This window comes from Cucurbita pepo, chromosome LG01 (assembly GCF_002806865.2).
Source record: "Cucurbita pepo subsp. pepo cultivar mu-cu-16 chromosome LG01, ASM280686v2, whole genome shotgun sequence".
Lineage (NCBI taxonomy): Eukaryota > Viridiplantae > Streptophyta > Magnoliopsida > Cucurbitales > Cucurbitaceae > Cucurbita > Cucurbita pepo.
This window is the reverse complement of record NC_036638.1, coordinates 16091634-16112546: the sequence shown is the minus strand read 5'-3', so window position 1 is coordinate 16112546 and position 20913 is coordinate 16091634. Positions and strand designations below refer to the sequence as shown.

The 20913-nt window shown below is 37.1% G+C and overlaps 4 protein-coding genes and 1 long non-coding RNA gene across 11 annotated transcripts; 2 read left to right on the top strand and 3 right to left on the bottom strand.

The window, feature by feature from the left end:
- Window positions 1-828: 828 nt before the first annotated feature.
- On the bottom strand, window positions 829-4943 carry LOC111796472 (uncharacterized protein At2g02148). Of its 3 annotated transcripts, none has more exons than XM_023679101.1 (9): window positions 4851-4943; window positions 4445-4715; window positions 4041-4164; window positions 3577-3918; window positions 2961-3123; window positions 2442-2565; window positions 2086-2151; window positions 1566-1808; window positions 829-1121 (listed from the first exon to the last, which is right to left on the bottom strand). In XM_023679101.1, the coding sequence occupies exons 2-9, from the start codon at window positions 4625-4627 to the stop codon at window positions 1020-1022; spliced, it is 1347 nt and encodes a 448-aa protein (XP_023534869.1). In that variant the 5' UTR covers window positions 4628-4715; window positions 4851-4943; the 3' UTR covers window positions 829-1019. The 3 variants fall into 3 exon arrangements, with proteins under 3 accessions (XP_023534869.1, XP_023534887.1, XP_023534878.1); XM_023679119.1 differs by having other exon boundaries at window positions 1566-1802; XM_023679110.1 differs by having other exon boundaries at window positions 4445-4675; window positions 4851-4937.
- A 1574-nt stretch (window positions 4944-6517) lies between these two features.
- LOC111796449 (putative pentatricopeptide repeat-containing protein At2g02150) lies at window positions 6518-12240 on the bottom strand. 5 transcript variants are annotated; one of them, XM_023679091.1, is made up of 4 exons: window positions 10141-12240; window positions 9320-9840; window positions 8973-9100; window positions 6518-6981 (listed from the first exon to the last, which is right to left on the bottom strand). In XM_023679091.1, the coding sequence occupies exons 1-2, from the start codon at window positions 11984-11986 to the stop codon at window positions 9623-9625; spliced, it is 2064 nt and encodes a 687-aa protein (XP_023534859.1). In that variant the 5' UTR covers window positions 11987-12240; the 3' UTR covers window positions 6518-6981; window positions 8973-9100; window positions 9320-9622. The 5 variants fall into 5 exon arrangements, with proteins under 5 accessions (XP_023534859.1, XP_023534842.1, XP_023534850.1 ...); XM_023679074.1 differs by having other exon boundaries at window positions 9320-10665; window positions 10759-12240; XM_023679082.1 differs by having other exon boundaries at window positions 9320-10879; window positions 10985-12240.
- Window positions 12241-12581: 341 nt separating this feature from the next.
- On the top strand, window positions 12582-14021 carry LOC111781316. The gene is made up of 2 exons (XR_002812968.1): window positions 12582-12905; window positions 13083-14021. It is a non-coding gene; the product is annotated as an uncharacterized LOC111781316 (long non-coding RNA).
- Window positions 13870-14687, bottom strand: LOC111781311 (defensin J1-2-like). Its single transcript, XM_023661829.1, has 2 exons — window positions 14426-14687; window positions 13870-14337 (listed from the first exon to the last, which is right to left on the bottom strand). The coding sequence occupies exons 1-2, from the start codon at window positions 14475-14477 to the stop codon at window positions 14165-14167; spliced, it is 225 nt and encodes a 74-aa protein (XP_023517597.1). The 5' UTR covers window positions 14478-14687; the 3' UTR covers window positions 13870-14164.
- Window positions 14688-17693: 3006 nt separating this feature from the next.
- LOC111810786 (defensin Ec-AMP-D2-like) lies at window positions 17694-19340 on the top strand. Its single transcript, XM_023697573.1, has 2 exons — window positions 17694-17806; window positions 19025-19340. Exons 1-2 carry the CDS (start codon window positions 17755-17757, stop codon window positions 19240-19242), a joined length of 270 nt encoding a protein of 89 aa, XP_023553341.1. The 5' UTR covers window positions 17694-17754; the 3' UTR covers window positions 19243-19340.
- Window positions 19341-20913: the final 1573 nt, after the last annotated feature.

Here is a 20913-nt window from a genome sequence, read left to right as displayed (position 1 = left end):
TCATTTATTATTTTTTATTGTTTTATTAATAACTTATCATAATTATATAAAAATGATAAGATAATTTATTTTAAATAATTTATTCTACCACGATATTTAATTTTTGAAATGTAACATGATTTATTCATCAGTAAACTAATTATCTACAATTAAAAGTTTATATTATTTTATTAAAATTGTTTAGAGCATAATTATTAAACTTTAATTGCTAAATAAACTAGCATATTATTCCTAATATACTAAATATATGACTTTCATATGTATCGATATCCCTTTTAATGTGAGACGTCAATACATATATAAGTTTGGATGAAACTAAGAGGAGGTCCGAACCGACAGATATTGAAGAATCAATGATTCAGTTGTAGTTAGGGATGAAACGTCACTCAAGGAGAAAGAGGGCTTAGCGGGAAGAGGATTGTAACATGAGAGAAGCAAAGAGGTCAACCTCTTTCATGTATACAACATGAATTCTAGCAATGCAATGTCGTTGGACTCTCAAGTCGATCCGACGAGGTAAATCTTTCATATATATATATATATATATATATATATATATTAGCATTCTAAAAAATCTAATATGTTATTCATACAATAAAATATTTTCACAAATCCAAGATCTCTAAATCTATATGCCAAACTACAGCTTACACTCCAAAATCAGAGAGGCTAGATGATGAACCTACGTGCCAAACACCTGATTAAGATACAACCCCAAAAACAATGCACTATGTCACTATGACCGAGGGGCTCCCCATTTAGTAATTTGATGCTATCAACATATAAGAAGAAAATTTAAGAAACAAAACGAAACGAAACAGTGCAATATGGCGGGTAAGAGTGATTTTATATTATCTACTTCCAAAAGTATCACATTGTATTGTTTTTATGTATACTTGGAGATCTAAATTTATGTACAAAGACTGCAGAAAACTTGATATACACACTGACTTGATGAGAACTAAATACAACATTCAGCTCTTTAGGACTAATAATGATATATCATTATACAACACACATCAAATTCCTAACCTCTTCACACCGCATTCTGAGCAGAACTTAGAGCTTTCTCTTAAATATGGAGCTCCACATTCGTCACAGAACTTGGCAGGACTGGATGGCTGCAAATAAATCAGTAAATCAGAAATACACACAAAATGGATACGAAGAAATCCAGGTGACTTTTTTAACCCACGGGGCTTGAATTATCGAAATAGAATTAGAACATCATCAAGTTAGATATTTTATAGCATTCAGATTTCAGGATCCTTCATTGAAAGTAAGCAGGGGAATCCGGAACATTTGAAATGGTGCTGAAAATTAAGATTCTCGAATCACTCTTCTGGCAGAAGAGATTGCCCAAGCATTACATAAAGCATTGTAAGACAGCTTAAAGATTAACTTTCAGACGATAAGAGGACCAGTTGTTCCTATTAACATGTTTTTCAGAATGCTTATTACTATAAAGTTTATCCCACATACTAATTTAAACACAATAATTAAACACAACCACGAAAAATTCGGATGGGGTATTCTTAGTTGTGGGAGGGGGGATTTGGAATTACCAGCCCATGATGCAAGCGCCCACCGACATGAACAACTGAAAGAGGTTGTAAGCAAGCTATGTGTTGTGACATTGTTGGAGAATGATGAGTATGAGAAATGTCCGGTAACTGTGAAGGTTGACCACACTGATGATTATGAGCAAAGTGGGGAGTATGTTGACTTTGGTGCATGGACTGATGAACAGACTGAAATTGAGGCTGATGAGGCAGTTGTTGGATATGATGTTTGCAGGGTGTCTGTTGCTGATTTAAAGGTCGTCGACAAGAAAGAAAAGTCAGTTTTTTAGTTTTTAGGATCAAACAAGACATTTGGCATAATATAAATCACTTTGCCATGTTGACACTCCCACCATTTCCTAGAATAAATGTTCTTGAAGCAAAGACTGACTGACTCTAGAGAACTCAAAACTCTAGTTTTTGCCAATCAGTAAGTAATGGTGGATTCTGTTAGAGGGGCATAATGATCAAGATTAAACAGATAGACTAATCACCAAAGAGAAAAGGTGCTGTTCATTCTTACTTCGCTTAGAGAGCGGAATGCTTGACCACTAGTCAGAGTAGACGAATTGTCACCGCTCGAAAATGTCTGAAAATAATACATCAAACATTATTTCTCCAACAATTCTGTAAGGCATGAGTCTAACATTTGTACTTCAGTTCTACAATATAATTATATGCAGGTTTATCGACAATTTATCAATTATTATAACGAACAAAATGAAGGAAAATCGATACAGCGTGGCTGACACCATTTCGATAATACCAAAGCTACAGCCATGATATATTATGGAAAATTACCGGCAAAATACATTCATGGAAAATGTTTCCGGAGATATAAAAGATGGATCACATATATTGGAAAATTACTATGCTTACATTCAAACTGGAAATGCTGGACACAGAATTTGCTGCAACTCGCCTATATTTGTGCCTAGGTGAATAGAATTTGTAGTCCTGAGAAGACACAGCCACCTCACTGCGACCTGTTAATCGTCTAAACCTACACAGTGGAGTCATTAATCAGCGATATATTGACCTATATTCGCAACTAAATCTACGAAACTTGAATGAATTTGCAGATCAGATTCAAGTGAAAAAAAAAATTATTTGCAAAGTCATAGATTCCTGTCGTACGATCTAGAAGTTAAATTTCTTTGCAATGGGCTAAGTCTTCATCATCAGTATCATTCAAATTGAAGAAATAGGGTATCACTAAGATCTTGAGTTACATTCATCCTGAGGATAGAAATGATATAGTACAACAAAAGAAAAAATGTTTACAATCTATTGCATCAAACAAATTCAGGGAAAACAAACTGATGGAAATGAAACAATGATATTTGGGAACCTTTACACGAAATGAGAGATTATGTAAAATTATATGTTCTAACTTACCATTCAGCATCTTCAATAGGCATTCCATTGGGTTTTTCAACAATGTCTAAACCGTTAACAACCACAAAACGGACCCGCTTTTCTTCTTGAATTACTAGTTCTGGAAACCTAGTTCTTGTTTCAAGAGAAGTTGCAAGTTCTCTTCTCTTATATGTGCAAGGGCCTGTTAGCGATATGATGTCATTAAGATAGAAGAAGTAACATGATTAAAAGGAAAAAAAAAAAAAAACTTTTGCTAAACAATTTCAAAGTATCAAGAAAATCTAGTTTCATCTGGCTGCCACTCAATAAAAGAAGCCAATTTCTATGTATTGCACTCTTCACAATGAACCATATGATACAAAAAGGAAGGTGCTAGATGGCTTCATTTGTTCAAGAAAAATAGGTTTTAAAAAACAGACATCTAAATACATCTTCGTTCATCTTTTATTCTAACAAATATATTTTTTTTAAGAGTAGTTCCCATACAAACAATATTTTTCCAGAAATACTACCATACTATTTTTCCCAGGAATTTCCACTATAAAACAATCATTGGAGAGAAAAATGGTAACCCTTGGGAGTCAAGAGCGTCACATTGCCCCTTGGAGCACAGCTAAAGAGTAATATTTTGTACCTTTTTTGGGGAATTTCTGAGCCAGCTTCCTGTACAAACCTCCAGCTGCTTCAAGGGCTACCCCAATAGTTTTATCACGGATGCCACTCAAGGAAGAAAGCCTAATATTTGCATCATTAACAAGCGTTTCATACATATTTGCTACATACATCAAGGGTAAGACAAATTTTGGATCCCCTTCGTACTGGACCTCCTTTGTCTTCCTCTTTGTCAATTTATCCTGCCCAGACTGAGAGATATAATCATTGTCAGTCTCAGTCACTTCAAGTACATGATCATCAATAAAATGATCCACAACGATCTGGAGAAATCTTGCTCGTGCTGCTTCAATAGGTGAAATATCTGAACCAAAACTCAGTTTATATCAATCGATAAACGATCTAAACAAAAGTCCAAGAAGGCTTAGCAGAGATGGAAGTCCAGAATTCCTTTTAATTGATAAGTTTCAGATATGTGGACATTACCCTCTACTGTTAAAGAATTGTAAGACAACCTGGAAGACCCACTATTATCAAGACTTGAGCGATCTTCTTCCACTCCCACAGTATGAAGGGGTAGTGGACTTCTGTAGGATTCGTGCATGCAGTCCTATAGAAAAAATGAAGAACATATGAACAACAGTGAGAAAAGGAGCCGCAACTAAGCAAGAAGCCTTCAGTTATTTAACAGCTGAAAACGCGCAATTCAGCTCTCTAAGTTGAAACAGTGACCTCGGATTATGATTTTTCCATGTTCACTAGGCTAGGAAATGGAAACAAGGACAATCAACCTCATGGCTACAAGTATTCAGTCGTCTAGCAGCAACAATTATCCGACAAATCCTGAAGAAAAGGTAAAGAGACACATAAAGGGAAAGAAGAACACTCACAACAGCACTGGAATCTTGGTCGTCATCCAAACGATCTTCCGTGACGGCATCGCGATCAACGTCGCTGATGGCTTCAATGTCAGAAGGGCTTCCATCTACAGTATTGAGATCATGAAGAGCACTGCCGATGAATGAATTCGCCGTTCTCAGATCGTAGTGCTGCACTGGAACTCTTGTAGTCATATCTTCCAAGCAAGTAAGAGCATCAACCACAGAAAACACTGTCTTCTTCTGCGTTCAAACCAAAACCGTAGCGCGTAAAGCTCATTGCCTGTGATAGAGAAGAGATGAAGATGAGAGGAAGACATTGATGGGGAGGGATTGAAGTGAATTTGAAGAAGGGATTTGAAAAATGTGAAGAAAAGGATTTCAACGGCTATGGGGAGAGAAGGAAACGAAAGCGTACCCGAGGCTGACCGTAGCTGAGCTTCAGAGATGAGCAAAGGCAGTTCCGAAACCTAAGTCTGACATCCACACCTCCTCCCAAAGCAAAAGCAAGAGGGTCTTTTTTTTTTGTTTTTAAAAATGGCCCATTTAAGTTTTGAGTTTGGACAATTAGCCTACTTTTAAAAACTTCGTACTTTTAGCCTTAAGCATGAAGTGAATTTACGTTTATGCCCACATGTCATTGAATATATCCGATTTTTTTCACCAAATTAATGTGTTGTTCACCAAGTTTTCTTCACATTTTTTCTCCTTTAATATATATATATATATATTCTTTGCTTAAATCCATTAAGTTTGGTATTATTCAACCTATTGGATAGGATTTGAAACGAGACAACTTATTTTTCGATCACAATTCAGATCGAGATTGGACTGAAAAAGTAGAAGCCCACAAATAGAAGTCACTACTTTCATCGGATAATAAGCCTATAGCTCTTGCTACCGCCCTTTAGACTAGTGTTATTTTTTTGATGTTGTGTTGGTCTAGGAACGAGAATAGAGATGTTAATTTTACTCATGGAGACATGCCTTGAATGGGAGGAGGGGGGAATTTCTTGTTTAGACGGAGAACAGAGAATCGGGAGAGAGTAGGCAACATTTTTTTTTCCATTAGAAAAACAAGGAGACAATAGTATTTCATATCCTTGTCCCGCCCAAATCCTAGCCTCCCCTCCCCCACACGACTAAAATTAGTTAATTTTAAGACTAACTATGATATTTAAAATAAAAAACTATGTTGTTATAATATTAAATTAAGATTATATTGAAAAATAAAAACTTTAAAATAGCTATTAAAATTAAAATAATAATAAACAGCAAAAAAAAAAAAAAAAAAAAAAAAAAAAAAAAAANACTCGTGAAAACTAAATTCTCACAAAAATAAATGAAATTTTACGAGAATGAGGAATGAAATAGGTGGCAACAACAAAAACGAAGAAAGTTTTCGGATTGACATCTAATAAGGTCACTCACTAATTTTAAAGAAAGTGTGGCATGGTTACTACATAGCCTGTGCTAGCTCAGAGTCATACAACAAACTGACGTCTACATGTTACAATACAATCTTTTGGGTAAGGGTCAGCCAAGTGCCACAATCTCCTCTATCTTTGTTGGGGTACATTCTTTCTTTTGGTGCAACTTCCATTCCTAACGTGGAAGTATGAGTCTTTCACCAACCAAGAAAGGAAGTCGAAATGTTCGGCTCGTCAATTTTAAGATCAACGCACAACAAATTTCAATCGTTCTTGCTAAGGCTAAAGTGCATATACATGGCTTCAATATACGTCGGGTATAGTAACAACAAGTAATTGAGTTTAGTAGTTCTTCATATAAAATTATTGACTCTAGAGATATAATAGCATGGAGAAGACTCAATTATTTCAAGCACCACAGACCCAGAAGCGTCCCTTATTTCAAAGAGAGGAGAACGGGTTATTCACAATTCATTTGATGGTCAGAGGCAAATTGAAAGCTAAACAGTAGTAATTCTAATGATTTCTGAGAGGAAAATAGAGATGTCTCCTACATTACTTGTAATATGTAAAGTATCAACGTAATTTTATAGAGTCATTCGACTTGAATGCTACATGAATAACATAAGTCAGATGAACGGAAAGACCTAGAATGTAGAAGATCATAACATGAGTGATTCGACAAATTTGAATATGCACCCATAACACAGTCTATGATGGTATTGTACTTACTCTAGTCGTAGTCATTGAAGGAGTGCATTTTATCAGTTTTGAACCATGTTCAGTTCGATATGGTTAGTAACACCAGAGTACGCATAACTCAACCGTAAATGGCAAGTACGAGATGAAATGTTTATGAAGATTTTTTAACATAACGAATTCGTACATTACATAACCTCTCACCTTTCTGGGCTCCATTCTGCAAGGCTACAACAAATTATTGTGCAGCTTCCTCCTTCCAGAGCTTTTGAGATTTGAAACTTGCATTTACACATTAGGAGCCAGACAAGTCACAATCATAGCACGCGAAACTCTCAAAGCAGGCGTATGGCAACCCCATAAACATGGGTGGCTTCTATAATTGATGTGCCAAAATAAGCCTCCTCTTGAACCAAGCATCTGAGAATTTCAAACAAACATATCTTAAAATCATTTCATCATGTGGCTTCCAATGGAAAAACAAATATGTAATATATGCTATAAATAAATCCGACAAATTTTCAAACAATCCGAACGACGACACAAACTTCTCTGTGAAACTAAGCTCTGATCTAAGGCATCCGTTCTAAGGTTTGTTGCCTACACTATGACTCCTGAAGATCGATAACGAACAGTTATGGGAACGAGTCATCACTAACTCAAGTTCTACTATGCTGATGTGACACATCTTAGTTGTTGCTTCTGCTCAACTTAAATGAATGGATGTGCCAAAATCAACGTCCAGAAGTGAAGATTGTACTGATAATCAGTTCACTCAGTCAACCCCTGCTAAGTGATAAGCAATGCAGCTTTTCAACATCATCATAATTCTGTAGCAAACTATGTCTAACAATAGAAATAAAAACAACCTCTATGATAGATAATTAAAATACACTGCCTAAGAACTTGGATCTTCATTTTTAAAATACTCATATTCTTTCAAAATGTGCAATATTACCCTTGACCTTTCGTAACCATTTCAAAACTATCATGTCAGTAGAAATCCAATAGAATATTAGACAGAAAACCGACATGGTGGTAGTCTAGAATAACATGACAATAACTAGAACACTTGGATTGAATCAGAAAGACTTTTCTTCCAACATTTTAATTGTTTTTTCTATTCTAAGAGTAGTTTGGAATCGTTTATGAAAGGTCAAAGGTAATATAACAATCTTTGAAGGATATAGGTATTTTTTAATCAAAAGACAAAGTTCAACGTAATTTTTATAATTTAAAATAAAAACACCATAGACGTGGCTCCTTATTCACAAAGGAAACTATCTTTGGAGGAGAGAAAAAGGTCACTGAGTTATACTCCAGGGAAGAACATTTTGAAAGGGAGAGAAATATACGACAACTCTCAAGCCCCCAATCAACTCGAAATTACATAAAAGTTGTCCAGTTGCTAGCAATAGTAGTAGTAGAATGGCTATAAAAACGCCTTCTAAATGAACTGAAACTCCAATAGAATAAAAGAACATTACTGTAGCCAAAAGGGGGCTGGAATCCCTGTATAAAGAACATGAAAGACCCTCGTATTTTGACCACTTACGTTTCCAGTGAAAAGATACACAATATTCCCAACCACCGGAGAACAAGCCTACAAACCAAAGGGGGGGCACCACAGGCTTTCAGAACTCAGAAAGAGACGGATAGGCATGTCCATGAAAACCAAAACTGATTGAATCAGATCAGTTTTGGTCAATTAGGTACTGGTATTGGTCTATTCTATTCTGTATAGTTTCAAAATTGCAAATACAGATGGGTTTATTGGTTCGTTGACTTGATCTGTTTGGATTTCTTATAAAATCTTGATGTCAGTATGGAATTGTAAGCCAAACACCAACGCAATTGCACTCATACTCTCAGGCAAACCTACAGGGGCAAAAGAGAGATCGAGAAAACATGCATTTGTAAGCAAACAGACAATGAATGAAAAGATGATTGATGTCCATGGCAATCACCATAAATTTGAGGAGGAAGGTAAGTTAGCATGACTTGGCGTATTCATAGAATTGAGAGAAGGAGATCAGAGGGATGTTCAGAGTTTCATAGGAATTTTGCCACCCAAATCCTCCTGGCAAGATTTGTTGGCCAAATACTATGACCAATCATGGAAAATGAAAATAAGGAGATGCTCATAAACAACTGGAAAGAATCAAGAATTCATTTCAAAGAGTCTCTCTTGGGTTAGGTTGAAAGCTTTGAATAATCTCCATAAGAACCTTCCACTCTTCCTCAATGGAGGAAAGAACAGCAGAAAAAGATTGGTTCCTGTGAGAACCTCCAGTCCCAGGAGAAGAGAGCAGCTTTTCTAACCACTTTATCCATTACAAAAGTGACCATATGCTTACAAAGCTGAATACTGAAATTCAAGTATAAACAAGCATGAAGAATGAGGTTATCACCTTGCTCATTATAAGAAGTGCTGACCTTCAACTTGAATGAATAGGTTTCCATCTGTAATAATAACCGACCAGAATGATTCCATGGGAATCAATATCTCGTGCCACAGGATGAAGGAACCTCTCTGGACCTGCAAACCGACATGCAAAATTAGTTGATAAGCAAGAGGGAAGCATCATGCAAAATTAGTTGATAAGCAAGAGGGAAGCATCATGCAAAATCATTGAAGAAAAAGTTATCACTTATAATCTCATATAAATGCAAAAAATAGCATGCTAGTAACCTATATCTAAATAAAGATCTTCTTTCAGGAAAAAGGAGGAAGAGGATGAGAAAGACTGTCACTCACATTCATAGAAGATTGATGATCAAAGAACGCATAACATGATGGGATTTTTCTGCAAAATGTCATTTAAAAACTAGAAGTATCGAATCGAATCTTATCAGATGGAAAATTTTGCACCAGTACTTCCAAAACCAACATAATCATCAAGCAGGGCCTGCAAATTCTTCCGATAAAACAAGAAACCCATTGAAATGGCGAGTTTCTTCAGTCATCATATAACTCTGAATTCCAACTAAATACCACATGGGCTTGCAATTGAAATACAAACTCTGCTTCCATAAACCAAAGACGATTGGATTGGACTCCTCAAGTTTTTAGACTGGGAACTTCATGGCTGCACTTTTCAGTAATTAAACCCCTCCTTTGCATTTCGTTCTTCAATTCGATGGCTTCATCCAAATGTCCAAGCTTGTTATACTCCCTCAATAGACATATGCATAAAATTTCGTCGGGAAGTATGCCCTTCTCAATCATCTCATTAAAGAACTTCCTCGCTTGGTGCAGCTCACCACATTGAGAAAATCCTGAAACCAAGGTCGTATAAGCATGCAAATCAAACTCAATAACTAATTCTGTCATTTTGCTAATCAAATTCAAAGCTTCCTGAAGATTTCCAAGCTTCAAGTTGCCATCAATTAGAGCAGTGAAAGCTGTTTTATCCGGAGTCATACCCCTACATTGCATTTCATCAAACAACTTTTTGGCAGATTCAATGCAATTAATTTTACAAAGACCATCAATAAGGGCCGTATAAACTGCAACATTAGGCTGTACACCAAAATCAGACATTCTACCAAAATAATCAACTGCCACTTCCACCATACCTGTTTTGCACAAGCCATCAATTAATACACAGTAGGTTACAACGGTTGCCTCAACACCTACTTCCTGCATCTCCTGAAGAAGATCCAATGCATCTGAGCCTTTTCCAGCCTTAAAATAAGCATCTATAATTGTTGTATATATAACAGGATTTGCACGGATACCCCGACTTTTCATTTCTTTAATAATAAGCTTAGTTTCTTCAAGTTTGTTTTGATTACAGAGACCCCAAATAATGGTGCCATAGAGAACTAAATCTGGTTTGATGCCACATTTGGTAATTTGCTTCAATATTTCCAAAGCATCTTCCATTTTCTCCGCCTTAATATAGCCATGAACCAAAGCAGTGTACACCTGCTGGTTGGGAGATATTCCATCTTTCAGCATTGCCCTAAACACTTCTTCTGCTTCCATCATTCTTCCATCCTCACAAAGGCCATCCATTAGAGCTGTATAGGTGACTATGTTTAAATTAACTCCTGCTTGCAACATATCATTGGACAACTTCCATGCTTCGGTTAAATTACCTGCCTTACAATTGGCATCAATCAGAGAAGTGTATGTGAATTCATTAGGTAAAAGCCCAACTCTTCTCATATCAACAAAAAGTTTAATGGCACCTTGCATCATTCCCTCCTTGCAAAAAGCATCAATCAATGTGCTATAGGTTACAACATTTGGTTTTAACCCATTGTTCTTCATCTCAGAGAGATACTCAAAAGCTTGAGGCATCTTCTCAAACTTGCAGAAACAATTGATCAAAGCATTATAGGTAATTACATCAGGAACACAACCTACATCCTTCATTTCATTAAATAAATACACAGATTCTTTTAATAAACCAACCTTGCCATAGCCATCAATCAAAGAATTATATGTGACAACATCTGGAGAAAAGCCCATCGTCCTCATTTGCACAAACAAACTTCTAGCATTTTCCAAATCCCCTTCTTTGCACAAGTGATCTATCATTACATTGTAGGTAAAAACTGAAGGTGCAATACCAGCCCCAACCATGTCATGGAAAAATTTCCTCACCAACTGTCCATTCCCTGCCTTTGATAATCTATGCAAGAGAAAATTGCAAGAACGTGCTTTGGGAAGAGTCCTAAACTTCCTCATTTTTGAGAAACATTCATTAGCTTCCTCAAGCAGACCCAACTCTACCAAAACACTAAACAAAACGTCAAAGACTCCTGTTCCTGACACACAAAAGTTCCTAGTCGACCATAAAATATCAAATACATTACAAACGGGTAAAATCAAGTCAGTACGGCTCTTCAAAACCATTTCTTTCATAATATCATGGGCATTTGTGTACATTCTCGCACGAAACAGCATGTGAACTATAATGCAGTAAGACTCTGTGGTATGGCGGAAACCAATATGGGTTCCAGCCCATTTGAAGAACTTAAGGGCTAAATTTGGATCTTCTTTCAATTCAACTAAAATCTTAGAAACCCAAATGGGCGCTAGTGATGAATCAAATAAAACAACAATCTTAGGATCATTCCAGAGGTCCTGTTGTATAATTTTACGAAGGGAATCAATGTCTAAAAGTTCAAAAGAATCATTTGTAATCGAGTAACTAACAAAAGGGAGCCGAAATATACAAAGAAAGCTAGTGAACCAGAAAAAGGGGCAAGAAATGTGATAGCCATTTATTGACGTTAGCGATGATGGGCCATTAAATACATGGAAAGAAAGGCAACCCGGATGCGAGGAATTTAAAGATAGAGAGATTACTCGGTAAGAGGCTCTGCGACTAACGTGGAAAAGACTGCGAAAGAAAGGTAACATCGCTGAGAAGAGTGAAGCAAATGCAAGAACTTCAACGGAAAGCTTCATCTTCTTTAAAGCAATGGATGCTCATATTAGAGTAATGGGTGGTAAAATCCTGAGCTGTAAGGTTTTAGGGTTTATGGGCATAGACCAACCGCGCCACTGCGAATCGAACTGCTTGCGGGACTGAAATTCAAAAGCGAAGGGATTCTGAAAATGACCAGACCGAATCGGGACTGAACCTGAAGCAGCACCGAATTGAGAAATGAAAAGAACGAAACCCAATTAGGGTTTAACCCAGATTTGCTTGGCCCATGGCGTCCACCAGTTCGCAAGCTTAGGGCCTATTTGGTTTTGATGAACTTTCGAATTTTCATAAATGCCCCTATAGAAATTTAAATTAACAATAGCACCCCAATCATCTAATTATTTTCTTGGGTACCCCTCACCTTTACTTTCTTATATAAAATTAAAATTTTCTATTTAATTTGTGAAATATTAAATTATGTAATATTTTCATTTTTAATTTTTTTATATTTTAATTAGTTATTCATGGCCGTATTACATTATGCTGACGTGGAAAATCCCTCAAGGCCTATGTGTCCAGAAACTTCCCACGTGGCACAAATTCAGTGTATGACTTAACCATCGTCGTTACGGAAAAGGTACATACGCATAGCATTCTGATCCTCCTCCCCTGCCTTCGGACTTTTATCTCCGATGGCCATTACCGGCTCTACTGACTGGTCACCGCCTCCATTGAGCTCTTTCAGGTAATCCTATCATCTCAGCCACTAATCTCGCTCTCTTTTTCTCGATCTTCGATCTCTTCATCTAAATTCCTCCGGTAGCCTTTCCCCGATCCCCGAACAATCCCCCATTGCCCTAACCGAGATCGGTTTGGACTCTTCTTCAAGCTTTTGAACTCCCTGAAGGATTAGATCTACGAGTATTACGTGAAATCGGCATTGAGGCATCTAATCAGGTACTTAGTGCGATTGAAGAATTGGGATTTTATTTTGTTAGTTTCTTGAGATTTTGATGATTATGGTGTTTGCACTGATATTGATACTTGTTCTAGATTGGTTAGTAGTTGAGAGTAAGATTGTGAATTTTACGCCCTTTTCGGCAAAAATTGATGGGATTCTTTGCTAATCATTAGTGAAATTAGGGCGAGTGTTCGAGTCGCTTGAGTTCTTAGAGATATGAGGAAGAAAGGGATTGAAGAGGATTTGATATGCAGTTTTGCAAGCATTTAGGAAGTTCAACTGGCTGAAGATCTTTACAATGAGGCAAAAGCCAAGAAGTTTTTGAGAGATCCTGCAATGTTTCTAAAGCTCATATTGATGTATATTCAACAAGGGTCATTAGAGAAGGCACTTGAGATTGTGGAACTGATGAAGGGCTTTAAAATTGGAGTGTCTGACTGCATTTTCTGTGGAATTGTCAATGGCTACGCCCTGAGAAGGGGTTAGGGTTTACGAGAAGCTGATCGGGTGGGAGGTCGGACAAGTGAAAGCCCAAAGAGAATAATATTTGCTAACTGTGATTTTGTATGGTATAAATGGTAGAGCTAGATACCGAGTGGTATGGCAAATGAGAACGTTGGGTTCCCAAGGGGCAAATGGGTGGATTGTGAGATTCCACGTTGGTTGAAGGGGAGAACGAAACATTTCTTATAAGGATGTGGAAACATTTTTTAGCAGACGTGTTAAAACAAGGGGAAACTCAAAAGGGAAAGTCCAAAAGGGACAATATCTGCAAACAACAGGTGGTGTGCCAGAGAGAACGTTGGCTCTCATGGGAATGGATCACGTAGGCTTAGCTGTTACACCTCAGCGATCAACCACGTAGGCTTAGCTGTTACACCTCAGCGATCAACGCCTACTGCCATGTCGGGCTGTACTCAAAAGCAGAAATGGAGGAGAAGGGGTTTGACAAAAGTGTAGTTTGCATACTCTAGCTTGATATCAATGTATGGGAAGACAGGAGGTTAAAACATACAATGAAGCTGAGAGTGTCAAAGAATAGCTCAAGTGAGCCAAAACGAAGCATGAAAGACACCATTATATGAATAACATTACATTAATCCAAACCATAACCAAAGCAAATGAAACAACGCCCTTACACAACACAACAATACCCAAAAGATGGCCACTTTTATTCTATAATATCACGCCCATAAAGGTCTCATCAGTGTCCACTTCAACTGATAGACAACTGATTTGAATCAACAAAGACCACTCAAACGCAGTGCTTTGTGCAGAAGCAGCGGCGGCGGAAGCCTCTGCAATGCCCACCATGGAAGCCCTCTGTTTTGCAGACATGGCCGCAGTTGTTCTTACTGAAGCACAACCCCCTGAAGTGGTGGCTCGGAGACTCGCATGTCCTTGCCTCTGTAGCCATTGGCGCCATCCCTGGACCAAATCAACCATTTTAATCATCTAACCGAGCTCAAAGAACACAAGAAAACAAAAAGATCAAAGAACAGAACAACAAACAAACCAGTGCCGAGAAGCAGCAGGAGCAGCAGAATTGCAGCTGAAAAGAACTTCATATTCACAGAGAGAAACAGAGGATTTTGTGTTGAGTGAGTGAATGTGGAATGTGGAAAGCGGTTTATATAAAGATTGGGAGACCACTTTGGCGCTTAAATTGGCATAAGAATGATCCAGAAAAGGAGATTGAAAGTGAAGATTGAGTGAGTCATAGAGCACTAAGTGTTGCGGAAGCTTTAGATCTCCATTCCTCCATGATCCATATGATTTGGGTTTTTTGAGCTGTCTTTCAATTCCATTAGTCCCCACCATATTCTCATCTACACCCTTTTTCACATACAGGGTGTAATCATTGTTACAAAAACAGCCTAAAAAACAAAACTTTAATGCTTTTAAGAAAGTGAAACTTTTCATATGTTCATATCTGCTTTAAGCTAAAGTTTTAATCTCAATTACTCTAGTGTTTGTTTCGATAGAATTAAGAATAAATGAGGATGGTTGAACTTCGATCTGATACGAATGTGTGGAGGCTAAATATAAAAATAAGAAGACACGGGTTCATGATGCAACTAGCAACGTTCCTCGTCATGAAAAAATTATTTTGAAAGGATGTCTCCAGTTGATGTTAGATATTTATATGTATAACAAAAATGTATTGTAAAATTGAGGGACTTGGAACCTTTTCAAACTAGATATTGCACCTAGGTGAGTAGACACCATGAGTTACAATCACAAAGTGATGACATAATTCTCATCGTCACAAATGAGTTGTAACAACATAAGCCCACCGCTAGCAGATATTGTCCGCTTTAGCTTGTTAAGTATTGTTGTCAGTCTCACGATGTTTAAAATGCATTTGCTAGGGAGAGACCTCCACACCCTTATAAGAAATGTTTCTTTCCCCTCTCCAATTGACGTGGGATCTCACAATCCACCCCTAGGGGCCTAGCGTCCTCACTAGCACATCGCCCGATCTCTGGCTCTGATACCATTTATAACAGCTCAAGCTCACCGTACGTATCGTTGTCAGCCTTATGGTTTTTAAAACGCGTCTACTATGAAGAGGTTTTCACACCCTTATAAAAAATGTTTCGTTCTCATCTCCAACTGATGTGTGATCTCACAAGCCACCTCCTCGAGGCCTAGCATCCTCGCTGGCACACAGTCCGGTGTCTGACTCTAATACCATTTGTAACAGCCCAAACCCACCACTAACAAATATTGTTTTTGTTAGGCTTCTCCTCAAGATTTTTAAAACTCGTTTAACAAGAAGAGGTTTCCACACTCCTCCAACCCATGTGAGATCTCACATATGTGAGTAATTGCCACAAGTTCATACACACAGCTTCAACGCAATTTCTATGTACACAGATGAGTAATCGTTACAAGTTTATATCACATAGCTCATATTGTTCTATGCAAGCAAAAGATCTCATAAAATGTTGCATGGCTGACCCACATATGTATCTTCGTTGGTAAGACACAAACACTAGGTCACTCCTCCTATGTTTATGATGATACTATGATGAAGATTGTCACCAACTACTTCCAATAACAAGAAGTCATTTATGGCTAGCTCACGAATGTAACTTGGTTTGACAAGGTTCTAGCCAATTACACACTAATACGTGTCAAGTAACAAGAACCCACAATTTTTTTTATGTTATACCCGCTCAAACTATTCTTCTTTTTTTAAATGGTGTCCGAGTTTTTATGTCTCACGACGAGCACATTTAATGATACGAAGTTCTAGTAATCTCGTTTTGAATATTTAACGTAAATCTTATGATGGGACTCGGAAATCTTTGATTACTATAATACATGCATGAGTTTAGAAACGTAAAAGGGTTGGATTTCTTGATTTTCATCCTAAAGAGATCGAAATGTTCATAAAATCATGTATCACGTTCAATCAATGGACCTAATTTTCAAAGTCTTGTCTTGTTTTTAATGGAGCAGCCGACATCGCAGGTTGTCCTTTTGGACATCGAAATTACATTTGGAAAGGAAGTGTCTTGTTTTTTTTAAATAATTAACCATGATCAAGTAGCCCACTTGTGTTTGAAATTAATTAAGAATAATCGATGTTTAATTTATCTTAAAGGTAGTAAACCCACTTTTGCCTAACGTTTTTAATCATGAATTCTATATTATTATTATTATTTTTAAGTCCTATAGTGTAATACTCCGGTAAAAAAAGAAAGAGATAGGAATGAACGGAGACCGAATCTAAATAAGAGTGTTTTCGAGGGTATGAAATTTAACAAAAGTTAAGAGAATTTTACCTTAACATACCAACTACAAGATTAAACCGTAACTTTCTCAAAATTGGACGCACAAAATTATGATTTAATAATCTCAATTATCCAACCCCAATTATAAGGTTGAGTTGGGTTAACCTGACCAACCCGAAAATAGAGTTACAATCCAATCAAACTCTACTTTTTTAAAAAAAGTAACGGTCCAAGCCCACCACTAGTAACATTGTCCGTTTTAGCCCGTTACGTATCACTGTCAACCTCACAATTTAAAAACGTGTTAGAATTATAAAACACGTTTAAAATCGTGAGGCTGATGACGATATGTAACGGGCTAAAGCGGACAATATCTAGTAGTGATGGGTGTGCCAGGGAGGACACTGAGGGTGGATTGTGAGATCCCACATTGATTGGATAGGAGAACGAAACATTCCTTGTAATGGTGTGGAAAACTCTCACTAGTAGACTTTTTTTACAATCGTGAGGCCGACAACAATGCATAATAGTCTAAGATAATATTTGTTAGAGGTGGGCTTAAGCTATTACAAAAAAAATTTAAAATATTTATTTATAACTAATGTTAGTGATGAGGTGTGATCGGTGAATGTTTAATATTTGAACAAGATTTTTTAAATAATTAAAAAAAAATCCAACTACTCGAAAAATAGAGGGTTAAGCGAGTTATTCTGGTACCAATTCAACTAATCAAAATTTTTGTATTGGTCAAAAGATTTTTTGGAACCCAACTCAATCTAACTGAATTCATGTGCTAAAACAAGAGGTAATTAAAGTGGGTTTGTGAGTATAAAGGCAAGATTTTAGGTTTAACTTTAAGAATCCCCATGACTCAGTTATTATGATTTAGTCTAAAACCAGTTGCTATCTAATTGATTAAAGAGTGAAATTTGGTGGGAGACAAAGGGATATTGAATCAGACAACTGAGTTAAACCAAACCAAGTGCTCATTATATGCCTTTTGTGTATCATCATCATCATTTTAATACCTCTCTCAACCCTTATATAAACCCTACTTGGGTATCAACTTTCATCCAACATAACTCAAGAACACAACTTGAACATGAAGTTCTTTTCAGCTGCAATCTTCTTGCTGCTCCTCATTTTTGGCACAGGTTTGCTTTCTGTGTTTGTTGAATGAATCTTTGTGCTTGTTTGGAGGCATTGCTTTTTAAGTTTTGGGTCATTGAAAGTGTTTATGGCATGCTGGTTGAAAATTGTCTCCTCACCTTCAAAATCATCATGCTTGCCTTGAATTTTGTTCAAAGCATTTGTCCAACGTTGTTCATGAAAATATATGTTTGATTAGAAATATTGATTACTTTTTTTTTTTTTTTTTTTTTTTTTTTTTTTNAGAATTATGAAAATATGTTTATTGGGTGGGGACGGAGACAGAAAACGGCGAATGTAATCTCCGTCCCTAGTCTCGTTTATCCAATGAAATATCTTTTAGTTCCGTCTCTCATCCTTGGTTTGAGGTGGTTTCCTGAGTTAAATAAACATCTCTACCTATAACAGGCCCACCGCTCGCAAATATTATCTTTTTTGTGCTTTCCATTTCGGGTTTTCATACAAGATTTTTAAAATGACTCTCTACTAAAAGGTTTCTACACTCTTATAAATAATATTTAGTTTCCCTCTCCAACTAAAATGTGGGGTCTCACAATCCACCCCTGAGTGGTCGCGCTCTTTTCGTTATCCTCTCCAACCAATGTGAGCGGTCGCGCGTTCTTTTCGTTATCCTCTCCAACCAATGTGAGCGGTCGCGCGTTCTTTTCGTTATCCTCTCCAACCAATGTGAGTGGTCGCGCGTTCTTTTCGTTATCCTCTCCAACCAATGTGAGTGGTCGAGCGTTCTTTTCGTTATCCTCTCCAACCAATGTGAGTGGTCGAGCGTTCTTTTCGTTATCCTCTCCAACCAATGTGGGGTTTTACAATTCACGCCAGTGTCAGTGCCAGTGAAGACACTGACCCCTGAAGAGGGGTGGATTGTGAGAACCCACATCGATTGGAGATGACCCCTGAAGAGGGGTGGATTGTGAGAACCCACATCGATTGGAGATGACCCCTGAAGAGGGGTGGATTGTGAGAACCCACATCGATTGGAGATGACCCCTGAAGAGGGGTGGATTGTGAGAACCCACATCGATTGGAGAGGGGAACGAGTATCGGCGAAGACTCTAAGCTCCGAAATGAGGTGGATTGTGAGATCTCATATTAGTTGAGCACGAAACTAAACATTTTTATAAGGATATCGAAAAAAATAAGAAATATGTGCTATATTTTAAATTTTAAAACAAGTCATTTGTTTTTTTTTTTTTTGGGTGGGACAGGGATGGCGCCAATGGTAGCAGAGGCGAGGGCTCTTGGTGGGACAGGGATGGGGCCAATAGTAGCAGAGGCGAGGGTATGCGAATCCCAGAGCCACAATTTCAACGGTCTATGCTTCAGTGACACCAATTGTGGCAGTGTCTGCAAGACAGAGGGGTTTGACGGCGGCCATTGCAGGGGCTTCCGCCGTCGGTGCTTCTGCACAAAGCACTGTGCTTGAAACTTTAATTTTGAATAATATCCTCATCTTATTGTCTATCTCTCAAACTAGACGCTCAAAACTACTTTTGAATAAAGAATAAAGTTGCCTTCTTTGCCACGTGTTTATGTAATTTAAGACGTTGTTTACGATGTATTATTATTAGCCTCCATTCTTAGCTTACTAAATGGGATCGTTAATATCGTCAACTAATTCTTAGCCTCTTAGCGTTTTGGTTGAATCATATGGTCATTTCTCTTGTGAATGGGGAATGAACATGTCATTCATGAACATAAGATTTCAAATCGACTTTGATTTTGTTTAATAACTTAAATTGAAAAAAATATGGTATTTAATGTACTTTTACCTTATGTAATGACATGAAATGAACGAAGATATGTATTATATCACTGATATGTGTTATTATTTTAAACGATGAGGATCTCATGCATATTGTATTGTTCACGTGAATTAGGATACTTCTCCATTATGATCAATACAGATGCATACACTACGATGACATGATACGATATTATGTACAACTATGCGCGATCCCTTCCCTTCGTGGTATACCCACAGCATGAGTGCACGCTAGCTGAAGACCAAGTCTACGGATATGTATATAGAGTCACTTGGGGGTTCAGACCAGGTCTAGGGATACGTATATAGAGTCACTTGGGGGTTCATGTGCGGGTGCGTGAGTCGTATGAAGAGAAAAATGTCTAATACACATTTGACTTAACCTAAGAGTCTTTGTTTGTATGAGCTTGGATAGAATTTTGCCAAATATAGAATAATATGTTTGAATATCTGATACATGTATAATATTTATTTAAATTATATTTAAATATCTCAATATAAATTCAACCGATCTAAGTTTTATATAAATTTGAATATATTTTTTATTTAATATATCGATTATATTTAGTTATTTTAATATTTAATATATCAAATATAAAAATATATTTTTCTCTTTTATATTTAATATATCTAAAAACATATGGAGCATAGTTAGATGGTCCAAATCCATGTTTAACCCAACTGTGAGAAGGGTTAGACGATCCGAACTTGATATGAAAACTCTATGATGAGTTCTAACACGTTAGCTGACCTTAATGTTCCAACACTCACACTAAACCTCAATGTTCCAACATTCACACATTTTGTCAACATGTTTGCTGGATTACTTGCACCATCTATCTTCTCCAAATACATCGTCATTTTTCATTAACCTGCGAGTGAAATGGTATCACCTTCTGTGTCTTGTCTTTGAACGATAGATCGGGTTCCTCTCCAACTATAAGACATCCTGACTATCTGTAAAAAGAATCCTCTCTGGTCTTGTACAATTTATCTGAAAGTGACAAGAATCTTCTCTGGTCTTGTACAATTTATCTGAAAGTGACATTTTCTCCCACAATTCAGACACGTTATGTTTGGTCTATTTGGAGGTTTTTCTCGACTCTTTGATTTTGATTGCCCTTTGTTTGGGCCCTTCGGTTTACTTCTTTCCCGTTGGTCAATACTGAGAGTACTACCAAATGAATTTTCAATTTCTCGTTTGCGATACTTTCGCTCAGAACTACATTTTAAATTTCATCGAACTTCAATTTATTAGATTCTCGAGAACGGTTGATCGCAGCAACAACAGTATCCCACGACATGGGTAATGATGATATCAAAATCAATGCT

Bases quoted from the DNA above. Each gene is read 5' to 3' on its own strand.
- LOC111781311 (XM_023661829.1), bottom strand. From the start codon at position 14,477: ATGAAGTTCTTTTCAGCTGCAATTCTGCTGCTCCTGCTGCTTCTCGGC. The intron at 14,338-14,425 runs GTTTGTTTGTTG...GATTTGGTCCAG, and splicing joins CCTGCTGCTTCTCGGCACTG to GGATGGCGCCAATGGCTACA.
- LOC111796472 (XM_023679101.1), bottom strand. From the start codon at position 4,627: ATGACTACAAGAGTTCCAGTGCAGCACTACGATCTGAGAACGGCGAAT. The intron at 3,124-3,576 runs GTACAAAATATT...TATCGCTAACAG, and splicing joins TCAGAAATTCCCCAAAAAAG to GCCCTTGCACATATAAGAGA. The intron at 1,122-1,565 runs GTAATTCCAAAT...ATTTATTTGCAG, and splicing joins GGCGCTTGCATCATGGGCTG to CCATCCAGTCCTGCCAAGTT.
- LOC111796449 (XM_023679056.1), bottom strand. From the start codon at position 11,986: ATGAAGCTTTCCGTTGAAGTTCTTGCATTTGCTTCACTCTTCTCAGCG.
- LOC111810786 (XM_023697573.1), top strand. From the start codon at position 17,755: ATGAAGTTCTTTTCAGCTGCAATCTTCTTGCTGCTCCTCATTTTTGGC. The intron at 17,807-19,024 runs GTTTGCTTTCTG...TGGGTGGGACAG, and splicing joins GCTCCTCATTTTTGGCACAG to GGATGGCGCCAATGGTAGCA.